The 13,814-nt window shown below is 32.3% G+C and overlaps 2 protein-coding genes across 2 annotated transcripts; both read left to right on the top strand.

Annotated features, from left to right (window-relative positions):
* LOC107630541 (CASP-like protein 1B1) lies at nucleotides 554-3,241 on the top strand. Its single transcript, XM_016333716.2, has 3 exons — nucleotides 554-951; nucleotides 1,336-1,459; nucleotides 2,038-3,241. The coding sequence occupies exons 1-3, from the start codon at nucleotides 695-697 to the stop codon at nucleotides 2,281-2,283; spliced, it is 627 nt and encodes a 208-aa protein (XP_016189202.1). The 5' UTR covers nucleotides 554-694; the 3' UTR covers nucleotides 2,284-3,241.
* LOC107630542 (protein MARD1-like) lies at nucleotides 9,515-12,736 on the top strand. The gene is made up of 8 exons (XM_021118946.1): nucleotides 9,515-9,641; nucleotides 9,708-9,783; nucleotides 9,876-9,948; nucleotides 10,027-10,122; nucleotides 10,214-10,503; nucleotides 10,579-11,484; nucleotides 11,884-11,976; nucleotides 12,500-12,736. The coding sequence occupies exons 4-6, from the start codon at nucleotides 10,099-10,101 to the stop codon at nucleotides 10,679-10,681; spliced, it is 417 nt and encodes a 138-aa protein (XP_020974605.1). The 5' UTR covers nucleotides 9,515-9,641; nucleotides 9,708-9,783; nucleotides 9,876-9,948; nucleotides 10,027-10,098; the 3' UTR covers nucleotides 10,682-11,484; nucleotides 11,884-11,976; nucleotides 12,500-12,736.

Here is a 13,814-nt window from a genome sequence, read left to right as displayed (position 1 = left end):
ATTAGGCTATAATCATGTTTTAGGGTGTTTATTCATAATTTATTTATTATTTTATTATAAAACAGTTTACCACAGTTGAATTTGCTTGGATCAATAAATTAGTAAACCAATAACTAAAGTGATTGGATAACTGGTTCGATTTTCAAAACTTTGCTATCATGTTCTTTGGAATTTTTTTTTTCATTTATACATGAAATTGGATGAAAAATAAAGATTATAACTAAATTTTTTTAAAACGTGCATTATACATGATATTTTTATTTTTTTAATATTTTTTTATCAAATAATAAATTTATATATAATAAAAAATATAAATTTAATGATAATTAATTATTTATTATTTTACAAATCTGTATATATGGAATGTATCAAATAACAATGAAGTTATCAAGTTATAATGTAAGAAGTCAGAATATTTGAGCCATTGGATCAACATGTATGGCCATATCCCTTAAAAAAAGTCACATCCGTTGTAACATAAGGGCAACTTCTCATATTTCTGACCAACCAACAACCACCAGAAGTTCAGTTGTTACCCCACCCAAAGAATTCACCGTTACACACATACAACAGACAACACTTGGCTTCTTTGACTTGACAAATGATAAGTTACATCAATTTAACTGTCTGTCCCTAACACATGTGCATATATATATCATCACCCATCACTTTCTCATAAAGTGCTTGCTTCACAATGGCCTCAACAGGTAATAAGAGTAACGGAGAGAAAGAAGAGCTTGGTTTCAGTTCATCATCAATTACTAATGAGACAAAGGCAAAGAAGGACTGGGTCCTTTTGTCCCTTAGGGTGGTTTCAGTTTTGGCCACTGCTTCTGCCACAATTGTGATGACACTCAATAAACAGACAAAAAATTTGGTAGTTGCTACGCTTGGTACCACTCCTATAACTACCACTATTACCGCAAAGTTTAACCAAACTCCAGCTTTTGTGTAAGTTCTCAACTGTAGATGTGAGTTTGTTTGTATTTTTATTTTCTTTTTTTATTTTAGTATTTTTTATTTTTAGACTTTTGTGAAAGAAAAAATGATAAAAATAAAAAATATTAAAAATAAAAATACAAGTTAAATACACTAATATTTCTCTTTTTTCTGTCTTGACAATTTTCTAAACTACTACTGAAATAATATTGGAAAAATACAAATAATCTCCACGTGAAATTAAAAGATTAAATTATACCATTTGACAGACAACCTTAGAAAACTAAATTATACATTTTGAGCATGAACAAGTTCAAAGATTTTATTTGCAACATACCCCAAAATGTTAGACATTATTATTGATCAACTATAATCAAATTATTGGTTGTGATACAGGTTCTTTATTATAGCCAATGGAAACGCTTGTCTCCATAACTTGGTGATGATAGCTGTGGATTTATTAGGACCCCGATATGATTACAAGGCACTCCGGCTTGCATTAATTGCAATATTAGATATGGTACTGAACAAATTTCTCTTATTGATTTTTGTTTTGAGATTAATTTTGACTGTTAAAATATAAGAATTCTATACTATATTTACTAGAGAAAAGGAATTTATACTATTATTGAATTTTTCTACCAGCTTTTAAAAAGAAAAAATAGGACACATAGTTAAATACATATATAAATATGTGACATACGTGACCAAAAATTTCAGAAAATTTAGCTGATGAGTCATATATAAACATAATAAGAAGTTTTATGTAATTATTCCTCTTGAATGTGGATATATCTCTGGAGATAATATATAATTAGATATTATAAAATACGTTGATGAGTAGCATATCAAAATTAAATAAATCATGTTAAATGTATAAAAAAATCAATTATAAAAAATACATATTAAAATATAAAATACGCATTCAAAATAAGTTAATATATGATAGTTGATTTGACGGACAATTTTTAGTGTTCACACAGCATTTTTGAAATTCAATTCTTTTAATTTTGTGCAACTCAAATGCTACAGAATCTCTCATTTAAATTACTAATATAATTTACGATAACCATATTTGATTATGGTTTTGTGGGGAAGATGGTTGTGGCTTTGGCATCAGCTGGAGATGGTGCTGCAACATTCATGTCAATGTTGGGAAGGAATGGCAATTCTCATGCACGATGGAATAAGATATGTGACAAATTCGAAACCTATTGTGACAGAGGTGGTGCTGCTCTTATACCATCTTTCATTGGCTTCATCATCCTCTTGATAATTACAGTCATGTCTATCATCAAGCTCCTCAAGCCAAATCGCATTAACCATGCTCTGATCCTTAACTGATAATTAACATCACAGTAGTTACACAAAAGATTTCTGTTTCTTTTTTTTTATTTCTTTCTTTTTTACTTTCTTTCTTCTTAATATTTGTCAGGTTGACTTTAGTTTCCTGTTTGAATGCTACCCGATGCACAAATAAAAAAAGGTTTAGGGACCGTTTGGAAACTCCAAAAGCTACTTTTTTTTTTTTTTTTTTTATCTTTTGACTTATAAAAAGTTACATTAATAGTGTTTGGTACAATTTTTTAGATAAACTTTTAACTTTTTAAAAAGTTATTTAAGAGCTTTTGAAGAAGTTAAAAAATATGATTTCTCCTATTTTCAAAATCTATCTTATTACTCCTATTTAATGCACAACTTTAAAACAAGGACTTCTATAATAACTTTCCAAACACAAATAACTTATTTAAAAGTTGTTATTAATAAAAGTCTTTATATTTTAATCTCCTTTTTCAAAAGAACTTATTTAAGAAATTTAGCCAAACTTTTAATATCATGCAACTTTCTGAGTCGCCTTATATGCACTACTGTTCAGACATGCGATGAATTATTAATAATTTGGTTTCTTTATAAATTAGGCAAAGATAAGAACCAGACGGTCGGTTCAAGTGGTACTAAAGTATAGCAATAGGATCAAAGATATTTAAAAATTTAGAGGAAAAGGATAAATTGACGTCTAATTTTTTGGTTGGTTTATGGATATTTAAGTCCATGGCTTCTTTAAAATTTGGACACGACGATTGATAAACCCATATTTTATGATATATTTTGTGCTTAATTTGAGTGATTTATTCAATCCTTCACCCACATATTCATATTAATTTCATGATTTAACTTCTCCTTCCTTATTATGTGATGTATGTGAAAAACATGTTTCCTATACTTTAAAATTAATTATTTTAATTACCTTTATTTTCATTCGATGCCGTGATCAGTGTGTTGAGTAGTTTCAGATCTTCTAAGGTAGGAATGACTCAAAGGATGGAAAGGAAACATACAAAAATGGAAGGAAAGCACAAAACGGAGTCCTTGAAGAAACTGGTATCCACGCGATCGCATGGACGACGCGATCGCGTGCCAAGTGCGAAGAAGCAGCGACGCGGCCGCATGACTGACGCGACCGCGCGCCTTAAGCAGAACGCACATGACGCGGTCGCATGACTGACGCGACCGCGTGGCAAGAAAAGCTCCGAATGACGCGACCGCGTGACCCACGCGGACGCGTGACAGAGGCCACGCACCAGAAATTGCAGAAAACGCTCCCAGCGATTTCTGAAGCCCTTTTTGGCCCAAATCTAAGTCCATAAGGCATAGACCAGAGGTTATGAAGTGAGGGAATGCATCCATTTAGGGAGAGCTCGCCAATTGTTACTTTTCCATGAATTAGATTCAGTTTAGAGAGAGATTCTCTCTCTTTAGGATTAGGGTTTATATTTAGGATTTTTATTCACTTTCAGGATTATCTCTTTTGATCAGGTTCAATATTCCTTTTATTTACTTTTGCAAGCTACTTTATGAATCCTTTCATGTTACAGATTATTTGAATTAATGTTATTTGAGGTATTTCAGTTTAATATTGATTTCTCTTATTCATGCTATTGTTACTTTTACTCTGAAGACATTTTTATTCCAAGTAGATTTATTTTTCTCCTTTTGGTCTTGGTTAAGAAATCAGTAACTCATGAGTTATCCAATTCAACAGCATAATTGATAATTGTTATCTTTTTTAATTGAATTGAACTTCTATAATCCCAATCTTTTTTTAGGAAATAAAAAGGATTCGAAGATCAAACCAATTAATCCCTTGACCTTCCTTTATCTTAGTAAAGGTTAACAAAGTGGAATTAGGATTCAACCATCATCATCATTGCTAAGGATAGCTAGGATAGAACCTCTAATTTCTCATACCTTGCCAAAAGTTTGCTTTACAGTATTTATCTATTTTCAATTGCCATTTAATTTACTTGTCATTAAATTACTCGTTCCTCATTCTTGAAACCCCAGTTTTACAATCTCCATAACCAATAATAAGAACATACTTCCCTACAGTTCCTTGAGAAGACGACCCAAGGTTAAATACTCGGTTATCAATTTTAAGGAGTTTGTTACTTGTGACAACCAAAACGTTAAGAATGCTCCATTTGAACTTCTAAAGCTCCAGAAAAGCCCTTCCGAGTGCAAGTAGGTCAGATCCAGACAGCATCTACAGTGCTTTCTCTGTCTCTGAATCAGACTTTTACTCCAGCTCCTCAATTTCAGCCAAAAATTACCTGAAATTATACAAAAATACAAAAAATCACAGTAGAATCCAAAAATGTGAATTTAACACTAAAACCTATAAAAATTAATAAAAGCTAAACACAACACACTAAAAACTATATGAAAATGATGCCAAAAAGTGTATAAAACATCTGCTCATGAATTCATTTACCACATTTATTCATTACTCATATATGCATCTCCGACATACTCGCCACATTTTTATGCTTTCTCAATTAATTATCAATTATATTTCAGTAATACTTCGTCATTCATTTTCACTTACATTCATTCATTCATTCATTTTTTAAACTTCTTCATCTCCAAGTTACCACTCCTCCCTACCTTCTTTTCACAACTCTACATACAATTAAGTTTTGGGGTTTAAAAGAGTAAAAATATAGGTTTAGAGGTTCAAAATTAGGTTTTAACACAAAATTAAGTTTGCTGAAAGACAGGGGCACGCGTACGCATGGTCCAGGTGTACGCATTGGCGTGCATTTTTCCTTCCTCATTCGTGCGCGTGGGCCACGCATACGCGTGGGCATGCATTTTTGCTTCCTCGCATACGCCAACACCTTGCTTGCGTACATGAGACGCCCAACCCGAAGAGGTTGGACACGTCGCGTGCAGTAGTCGCGTACGCAAGCTTTGCAAAATAGAAAAATGCTGAATGCTGCAGAATTTTCAGTTTTGCACTCCGAACTCCGACGAGCATAACTTTTTCATTTTAAAATATTTTTCAATCGTTCTTTAAACGGCGTAAATATCTCGAATCAAATTTTCTTTCTAAACAAGTTTGATACAAATCAAAGGTTCGGGGACCAAGTTATGCTCCGCCAAAGTTGTGTCCAAATCATAGGTTTTGTAAAAACTCTACAAAACCTCCATTTTTAAAACATACTAATTTCAACCCCTTTTTAAAATCAACCCAAACCCTTACCAATTCAGCATCCTTCATAGATCTCAACTCAATATTTCAAGTTCAACAATATACAATACATATCGATCATCCTACCAATTCTCTATTTTCATCAAATTCCAATCCAATACTTCCAATTCCACAATATTTAATATACATCATCAAATATCCATATCAAGTACAATATCAACTTCCAATCAACCTTTACATATACCAATCATCATCATATACCAAGCACATGCATCATCAACAAGGATATTAATTACATCCTCAAAAACTAATAACCACATCATTAATACAATCAATTTCAACCAATCAACAACATCATAAATTTAATTCCTATCCTAGGGTCACTAGCCTAAATTTTCACATTACATTACATTTTAGATACGAGAAACCGAAACCATACCTTGACCGATTTTCCAATAAACCCAGAACACCTCCAATTCACCTTTCCTCAAGCTTTCAAGAACTCAACACCTCACCAAAAGATTTTTCAGCATACAATTCCACTTCCAAGCTTCCAAAATCTCAATCAAGCTCCAAACTTATTATATATATTACCTAATACACATCATAGACACCCATACATACAAACTCAATACCCAAACACAACAAATCAAGAACTTTAATAGGATTAAGAATTTTTACCGTACCCATGGACTAACGAGGTAAGATTAAGCGTTCTTCTCAAGCTAATTGGATCATATAACATCAAAGAATTCAAAATCTCAACACCTTTATCCAAAAAATTCAAAAATCAAGGGCTCAAAAAACTAGAAGGACTTCGTGGCTTACCTCTTAAACAATTTTGTGGGCTTTGTAGAGCTTGACGCTGCGGTCGCGTGGCCACAAATTGTGCAGCGATCGGAGCTCGGAGTGAAATGTTATGTTAAATTGAATCAAACCAAGGGTTTGTTCTTCCCTTCCCTCCTTTTGAGTGTTTTAGCGCAGCATGCATCAAGAAGGAGGGAGAAATGAGCTGAGCTTATTTCAGTTAGGTGACTAGGTTGGCCTAATATGGTCCCGGTTCGCCTGATTTGGCTCGTTCGGCCCAATTTTGGGCTAAATTTTTTTAAAATTGGTGTCAAAATTCATATTTTAATTAGCTCTATCATATTAAATCATAAAAATAACATTTCTAATTTTGTAGAATAAATTTTAATTTATGAGTTAATTATATATTAATTATTTGGGTTTTACATATCTCTTCTTAAAGTCTTTGTGTCATTTCTATCTGCACACAAAATATACTAATTCAGTGTCTTTGGATATAATATCTTTGTCCATATCACATCTGCTAAATATAATTTTGTGTCTCTGTGTCTCTATCTCAATGTCCCGTGTCTGTAAGATTGTGTTTGGTTACTGTCTCAATTTAATAAAGACATAGATATAAATACAAAAGAGTACATAGACACAAAAGTACATAGAGTACATTGACATTTTATGTTTTGTTTCGTAAGTTAGACAGAACAGAACACTTTATAGTAAAATATCAACTTTATCCTCATTATTTCAACAGCACCACCATTTTTACTTTTCTCAGTCTTCTTTTAAAGTTATAAAAAATCACCAACATCTTGAAACTAAATTTAAAAACAAAAAAATCAAAATTCAAACTAAATTTAATATGTAAAATTAACAAAAAAAAAAAATTCAATCTCATCCCAAATGAAAAATAGTAGAAAGGCAAAAGATTCAAGTCTTCATGCATCAAGTTCTATTTCACTTCAGAAGCATGAATTTTTATTTTTACACAAATCTAAATCAAATTCAATCTCATCTCAAATAAAAAAAATACAAAGATTCAATTTTTTTAATAAAAATAAAAATAAAAAATTCAAACAAATATAAAGAGAATCAAACGACAAAGACGACATCTGAGGAGAAACGAAAGATTGAAGGATAGAGGTGACGACAAAGATGCAAAGAGGAAAGGAGAGGCAGAATCATAGATCTGTGGTCATTCCTTGATGCTGAATCAGTGGTTATTCCCATCATTGCCAAGATCTTGAAGGGGAACGAGAAGAAAAACAAAACATAGAAAGAGAGAGTTGTACAAACTTTGAAAAAGAAGAATAGCCAGAGATTGAAAGTTGGCGCTGTTGAAACCTAAAGCCAGCAATAGTAGAAGGCTGAGAAAGACTACTCGCGAATGAGAAGATGAAGAAAGAGTGGAGAGAAAAATACTAAAAAAAAAAATTACACAAAAATTAGTGTCTCAAATTTTTATTTGTCTTAATATTTTTCAAAAATACAGAATACATGTCGTTTATGGTAGTTGTTTGTAGTATTTTTCATAATTTTGTGTCTCATCAAATAAATATTATATACATATCATTATGTCTATATTTTGATGGATACAAAAATACAGATATCAAAGCTCAAGACTCGGTTTGCGAAGATAACCAGCCCGAACATTTAAGTGTATATATATATATATATATATATATATATTCCTTATTCAGTATATTAAATACAAGAAAAATTATTATATTAATTAAAAAAATTGTATTCAAATGTATGTAAAGAGTGGAAAGTAATTTTTTAAAATTGCTGGTAAACAAATTAAAAGGTTTATTGTAACTTAAAAGAGAATCGTTATCAATCAAACAACAATTCCGTGTGAGGGTAAATATTTTCCTAACGACAACAATCTAATCGTGTATTGAACAGAATGAAATTAAATTTTGTCATCTTCTCATGATAATTATTCTAACAATTTTAAAGAGAAATTAGTTGAAGATGGCTCAAGATCAAATTAAATTTCAAATTGAATCTCTTCGATGGAAATCGTTGGAATGACAAAATGACACTACAAGATTCTTATTAATTGATGGAGGTTTTATAGTGGAAGTTTTTAAAAACCTCCCTAACATTATTTATTTGTGACAATTTACAAAACTCCCAAAAATAAAAATTTCAGTATTTTAAAGGCTCAAACAAACACTCAAAACCCATACTAAAGATGCAAACAAGGTTAGCTTTGAGTGAGATGGAGAGTGAACTGTGAACAAAACCTAATGGAAACCCTAAATTACAGCCGTCGTCGTCGCCGTGCCGTCGCTACCGCCATTGCCACCGCCACCGCTACAGCCATTCATCTACTTGATGCTAACGCCACCACCACGTGATTCAACAATTTCTTTTCCCGTTGTTTCTTCTGTCGATGTGTCTCCTTAAGTCGCGACACGGTAACTTTTGAGAAAGAACCCATGCCTTCGATCCCCGCCAGCGGCGAAGAAAGCGACGAAAAGCAAAGCTTCTCCTCCAAAAATAATTTCTCTTCCCGCAATGCTTCTTCCAAGTATGATTTTGTTAAGGTCCGTTTTGAAACCTCAATTTCAATATAGATATCGAAAATTTTCTTCATTGCATGAATGCACATAATCAATCATTTTGGAATCTATTTTTTGTTCAGTTTCAATTGGTTTATTTGCTTCTATAATGTGAATATCGATTCCGTTGTGTTTTATGCTTATAGGTGAAGGTGCGGTTGGGTGATAATGTGGATCACTACTATGTGGATAGGACTGAGATTGGATTGTGTTGAAAAGTGTTGTACTTGCCCTTATAGACTGGATTTAATGCTGCAATGTGGATTCGATTTGGTTAGTATCATTTGTGATTAGCTTGTTGGTTGCAGATTCCGAATCATGTAGCTATTAAAATTGCTCTTGAACTAAAGAAGCTGCTCATTGACAATAGCCTTCTAGATGTGTATGAATTATTCGGTAACTATTTCAATGGCTCAATTCCAGAGTGGATAGTCCAAAAGAAAAACCTGCGGTTTCTTGATTTCTCTTAAAACTTGTTCTATGAAACCATTCCTTCAAATTTAGGTGACGTCATTAGAATGTCTAGATATTTGGGAAAATTCATTTTTCGAAACAATATTCGAAGAGCACTTTTCCAAACTCTCAAACTTGAAAGATTTGTTGATGCACAATACATCTTTAAAATACCATTTCAATAATCCATGGATTCCTCCTTTTCAACTCAGGAGTCTTGATTTGGGATATACAAAGCTTGGCCCCAACTTGCTTTTAGGAGCTAGAATTCATACACAAGAGTAGAAGCACTGTTGGTTATAGACAAAATGTCTTCTCAACCACTCTCTCCCATCTCATTGCCACCAACTCTTACCACTTCCTCATTCCCTTCATTCCCATCCGAGGTACTCTCTTTCTTTATCATCTTTCCCTTCATCAAAATTTTCAATCTCAATCAAATTTCTTCACAGAAAGGTTGAAAGACAAGCTAGAGGAGTTTTTCAACTGTCAATACAAGCGCTTTGTTGAATTCACCGCTTTAATCAGGTTACTACTCTATCTTAAGGACTATCAATTGCTTGTTGGTTGTTACTTCTTTTACAATCTTTACCTTATTGTATTTATGAATCATCAAATAGCTGGAGGAGAGGTGCAAACATTGGGTGGCATAGTGATGATAACAGACCCTATCTGAAACAGCGGCACTTTGCAGTCAGGATTTTATTTTCCACTACTCTCATTTATTGAATTTTATTTAATACTATTGCTGACAACTTTTGTTCATCAAAGGTAGTGTGCTATTTAAATAATTATGGCAAGGATTTCAATGGTGGACTCTTTTGTTTCCAGGATGGCCAGCCAATGTCAATTATGCCAATGGCTGAAGTAATAAATGTTTAGAAATGACTTTAGATAAATGTTTAGAAATGTTTAGAAAATGTTTCGCTTTTTAAGAATGATGGTGTTTGGTTCACAGCTGAAGATTCAAATTCCTCCCTTACCACCAGAAGGTGAGAGGGTGTTCAAAGGGTGTGTATCTGCCAGCGAGTTGGAACTGATGGAACTCTTTGAGGACTACACATGCATGATTTTCCATTGTCCTAACCCAAGGAACACTCACATATTCGATAACTGCATCATTCAGAGTACCCCTTCTGTCTCACCCAAGCTAGATGCTTCTACTTGGTATCCTTCTCACTCCTTTCTCACTGTCTGCTTTATCTGTAACAAGAATCTTGGGCATGGTAAAGACATCTACATGTACAGGTATGTCTAATGCTAATTACAAATACTGCTTTAGTTTAGTTTGCCAAGTGATTTAATTATTCAATCAATGTTCAGGGGTGAGAGAGCATTTTGCAACAATGAATGCTGTTACCAGGGGATGCTGATGGAGGAAGAGATCAACAAATTGGAAGCTGAAGAGGCTGTTTATGGGACTTAGTTCCTCTCACCAAGTCTCAAGTCTCAACCATTAATAATAATCAACTTCCTCTTCCATTTTCAGTTTTAATTTCTAGGTTTAAACTATATATATAGAAATTGTATCTGTAGAAAATAGAGTTGGGGGTTTGAATTAAAAGGTTAAGCTAGAGGAGATTTTTGTTGAAATCATGAATTAGGGGATTTCTTGGCTTGCCACAATTTTTTTCCTTCAATTCAAATATGGTAGTGATGATTATTGTGTTATACTCTTATCTATAGCTTCACCTTACACTCTAGTCTCTACTGTCTTTGTTTATAAAGTATTTTACACTCTACAGTAATAATAATACCAATAATAATAAGGTGAATAATACTATAAAAGAATTAGAATTCTATATTAACAAGGACATGTGTTGGTATAAATTTTGAAATAGGATGTAGTTTGAGTTAAACATTTCTCATTTATGTAGTAGCATATAGTTAGATATTTATGTAAAAACTGTCTACAATAACATTGTATAAATTAAAGTGAAAGAATACTGTCATCGCTTGAGAATATAGAACACTTGATGTAAGCTTTACGAGGGAACAGCTTACTGACTTTATTCAATGGAATGATTCTGTGCCATTTTCTAAATTAATATACCTTTTTTTATCTTTTAACAGGATGTTCGTGATTGTCGTATTTTCAGGTATAAAAGAGTAAATCTTGAAAGGCAAGCGGTGAAGCTGAATAGAGTGAAGCTTGAGGCATGCTTAACATATCCTTTGTGCAATAATTGTTCAACAATGCCACCACCATTTCTGAATGCTTACACACTTGTCAGTACAGTTCCTCCTCCTTCTTGCTTTTTTTATCTTTCTTTCCCTTTTTTCTTTTTATTTTTAGTTACGATCGCATTTAATTCTCTTTTATTTGGCCATGTTGTCTTGGTAAATTCAATAAAATTTTTATTTATTATGGTTGTTCTTTAATACATTATTAATTCTTTGTATCTGTTACGATAATCTTTTGGTACAATTTTTATTTATTTTGTTCACTCTTTGATACATTATTTGTTATTGTCATGTTTTAGTACTTTTCTAATCCATTCTGTGGAAAATATTTGTATTTATCACCTCATATCTTTTGATTCATTTTTGGCTGTGTGTCACTGTGAGTATGTTCCATGCAGCATGTAATGTGAGCTGGATTTGTGTTTGTTGAATAACAATTTGCAGGGAATGCATAGATAAGAAGCTAATAGATGAGCAATTAAAGCATTGTCCAGTATGTAATGCTGACTTGGTTTGTTCTCCACTTGATAAATTAAGGTACCCACCACCATCAATGGCTCATTTTACTCTTATTATCACATGGTTATTATTTTGTATCATCACTTTATTTATTTATATTCTGATGAATGTCAGGGCTAATGATTTAGGTAAGTTAGAGGATTTAAATAAAACATGTTTGAGAACTTTTATATGCTAAGATTTATGTAAATTAGTATGGAAACTATGCAGATTTTCTTTTGTACTCTTTGTCTTACTATTTTACCCGATGACTACATTGTTTGTGATTGTCATGCTTGTAGCCTAGGTTGCAACTTTCAGCCCGAAAGGTATTTATTAGGATGAATGCTTTGAGTTTGACAATAATTGCGCAGAAATATTACTCTACTCTTGATTCCTGAACTATGCAGAAGCATCCATACTTTATCCATGTTTCTCTTTTCAAAAGGAATTATAACTGAAAATAATTTTACTGTATTTTACAAATTGATGGAGACAATTTTACTGTATTTAGCTTAGAACTCATAATCAGGGTAAAGTTATAAGTTTGTAATAATTGCAGGGAAAAATAGTTGAAGTTGGAAGAGCTCATTTTGAGACAAAGTCAACACGGTTTACCATTTTGAATGCACCTGAGTATCTATATTGCTGGAAAGAGAAACACTAGCCAGCACTAGCAGTAAAGTAAGCCTAGTCCCACATAGTGGGTTGGTTTTTGATTACATAGATCAAATGAATATTATGGGTCATATGCATGTTTATACCATTTTTTAATTTGAAATCTCTTTATAATTTTTCCTATAGTTTGTCTCCTACCACATTATCTTCATTTAATTCACTCCTAACTGGAGCCTCTAAATGTCTTATCAACACATGTTTGTCACATTTCTTGAAAACTTCTTATTCTCGATTTGAGTAGTGAATGTTATTTGTCTTGTTCAATGCTGATGAAGCTTGGGACACTAAAGAGGCTGAAATGCTGGTAGTTTCTTTGGCAAAGTGCTTTATAGGTTTGGAATCTCGGGCATGTTCTTAAGGTTGTGTAGTTCATAGAATATTTTTTCATTCTTGGATCTGGATTATATATTTGAGACTTTATATAATTAGATGATATTGAAATATTAAAATTGTTTTATTTTACTTTTAAAGAAAAATAGTAATAGTTATGTAAAACAATACAATATGCAATTATGTTTGGAACTATTGACATTGAGAATTTTTTTTATATATAGAGTTTTGTCTTATACTGAGGAATTGTATTATAAAAGATTTACTTTTTAAATTTTGATATTAACAAATAAAATTCTAATTTGAGAGTATGTAACTGAGATGAGATTAATGAGTGATTTGAAATTAAAAATAAATAAATAATTACAGAATTTGTGGAGGTTTGAAAATCTCACAAAATAATTAATTTTTGTTAAATTAAAAAAAAATTTGTGGGGGTTTCAAACTGCCACAAAAGTGATTTAAAATTGTCACAAAAGTCTAATATAAAACCTCAACTCAACACATACAAAACCCCCACTGAATAGATTGTGGAGGTGATAAACCACTATTTTATGGTTTATCTTGTGATAAATTGAGTGATTTTTATCAACTCTTTGCATACTTATTCATACAATTTGCATGATTTTATAATTCCTTCCCAATTTTGTTATATGATTAAAAACTTGCTTCCGAAGCCTTTAAATTACCAATCTTTAATTTCCCTTTATACCATTCGATGTCGTGATCTGTGTGTTAAGTGTTTTCAGGCTTTATAGGGCAGGAATGACTTAGAGGATGGAAAGGAAGCTTGCAGAAATGAAAGGAACACAAGAAACTAAGGAGCTAACCAGCGAGGATCGATGTGCATGCATGACTTACGCGTGCGT

This window comes from Arachis ipaensis, chromosome B03 (assembly GCF_000816755.2).
Source record: "Arachis ipaensis cultivar K30076 chromosome B03, Araip1.1, whole genome shotgun sequence".
NCBI lineage: Eukaryota > Viridiplantae > Streptophyta > Magnoliopsida > Fabales > Fabaceae > Arachis > Arachis ipaensis.
This window is presented reverse-complemented; position numbering and strand designations above follow the sequence as displayed.

Coding starts and splice junctions, on each gene's coding strand:
- LOC107630541 (XM_016333716.2), top strand. CDS start 695: ATGGCCTCAACAGGTAATAAGAGTAACGGAGAGAAAGAAGAGCTTGGT. Junction 952..1,335: donor AACCAAACTCCAGCTTTTGT/GTAAGTTCTCAA, acceptor GTTGTGATACAG/GTTCTTTATTATAGCCAATG. Junction 1,460..2,037: donor TAATTGCAATATTAGATATG/GTACTGAACAAA, acceptor TTTGTGGGGAAG/ATGGTTGTGGCTTTGGCATC.
- LOC107630542 (XM_021118946.1), top strand. CDS start 10,099: ATGTCAATTATGCCAATGGCTGAA. Junction 10,123..10,213: donor CAATTATGCCAATGGCTGAA/GTAATAAATGTT, acceptor TTTGGTTCACAG/CTGAAGATTCAAATTCCTCC. Junction 10,504..10,578: donor AAAGACATCTACATGTACAG/GTATGTCTAATG, acceptor ATCAATGTTCAG/GGGTGAGAGAGCATTTTGCA.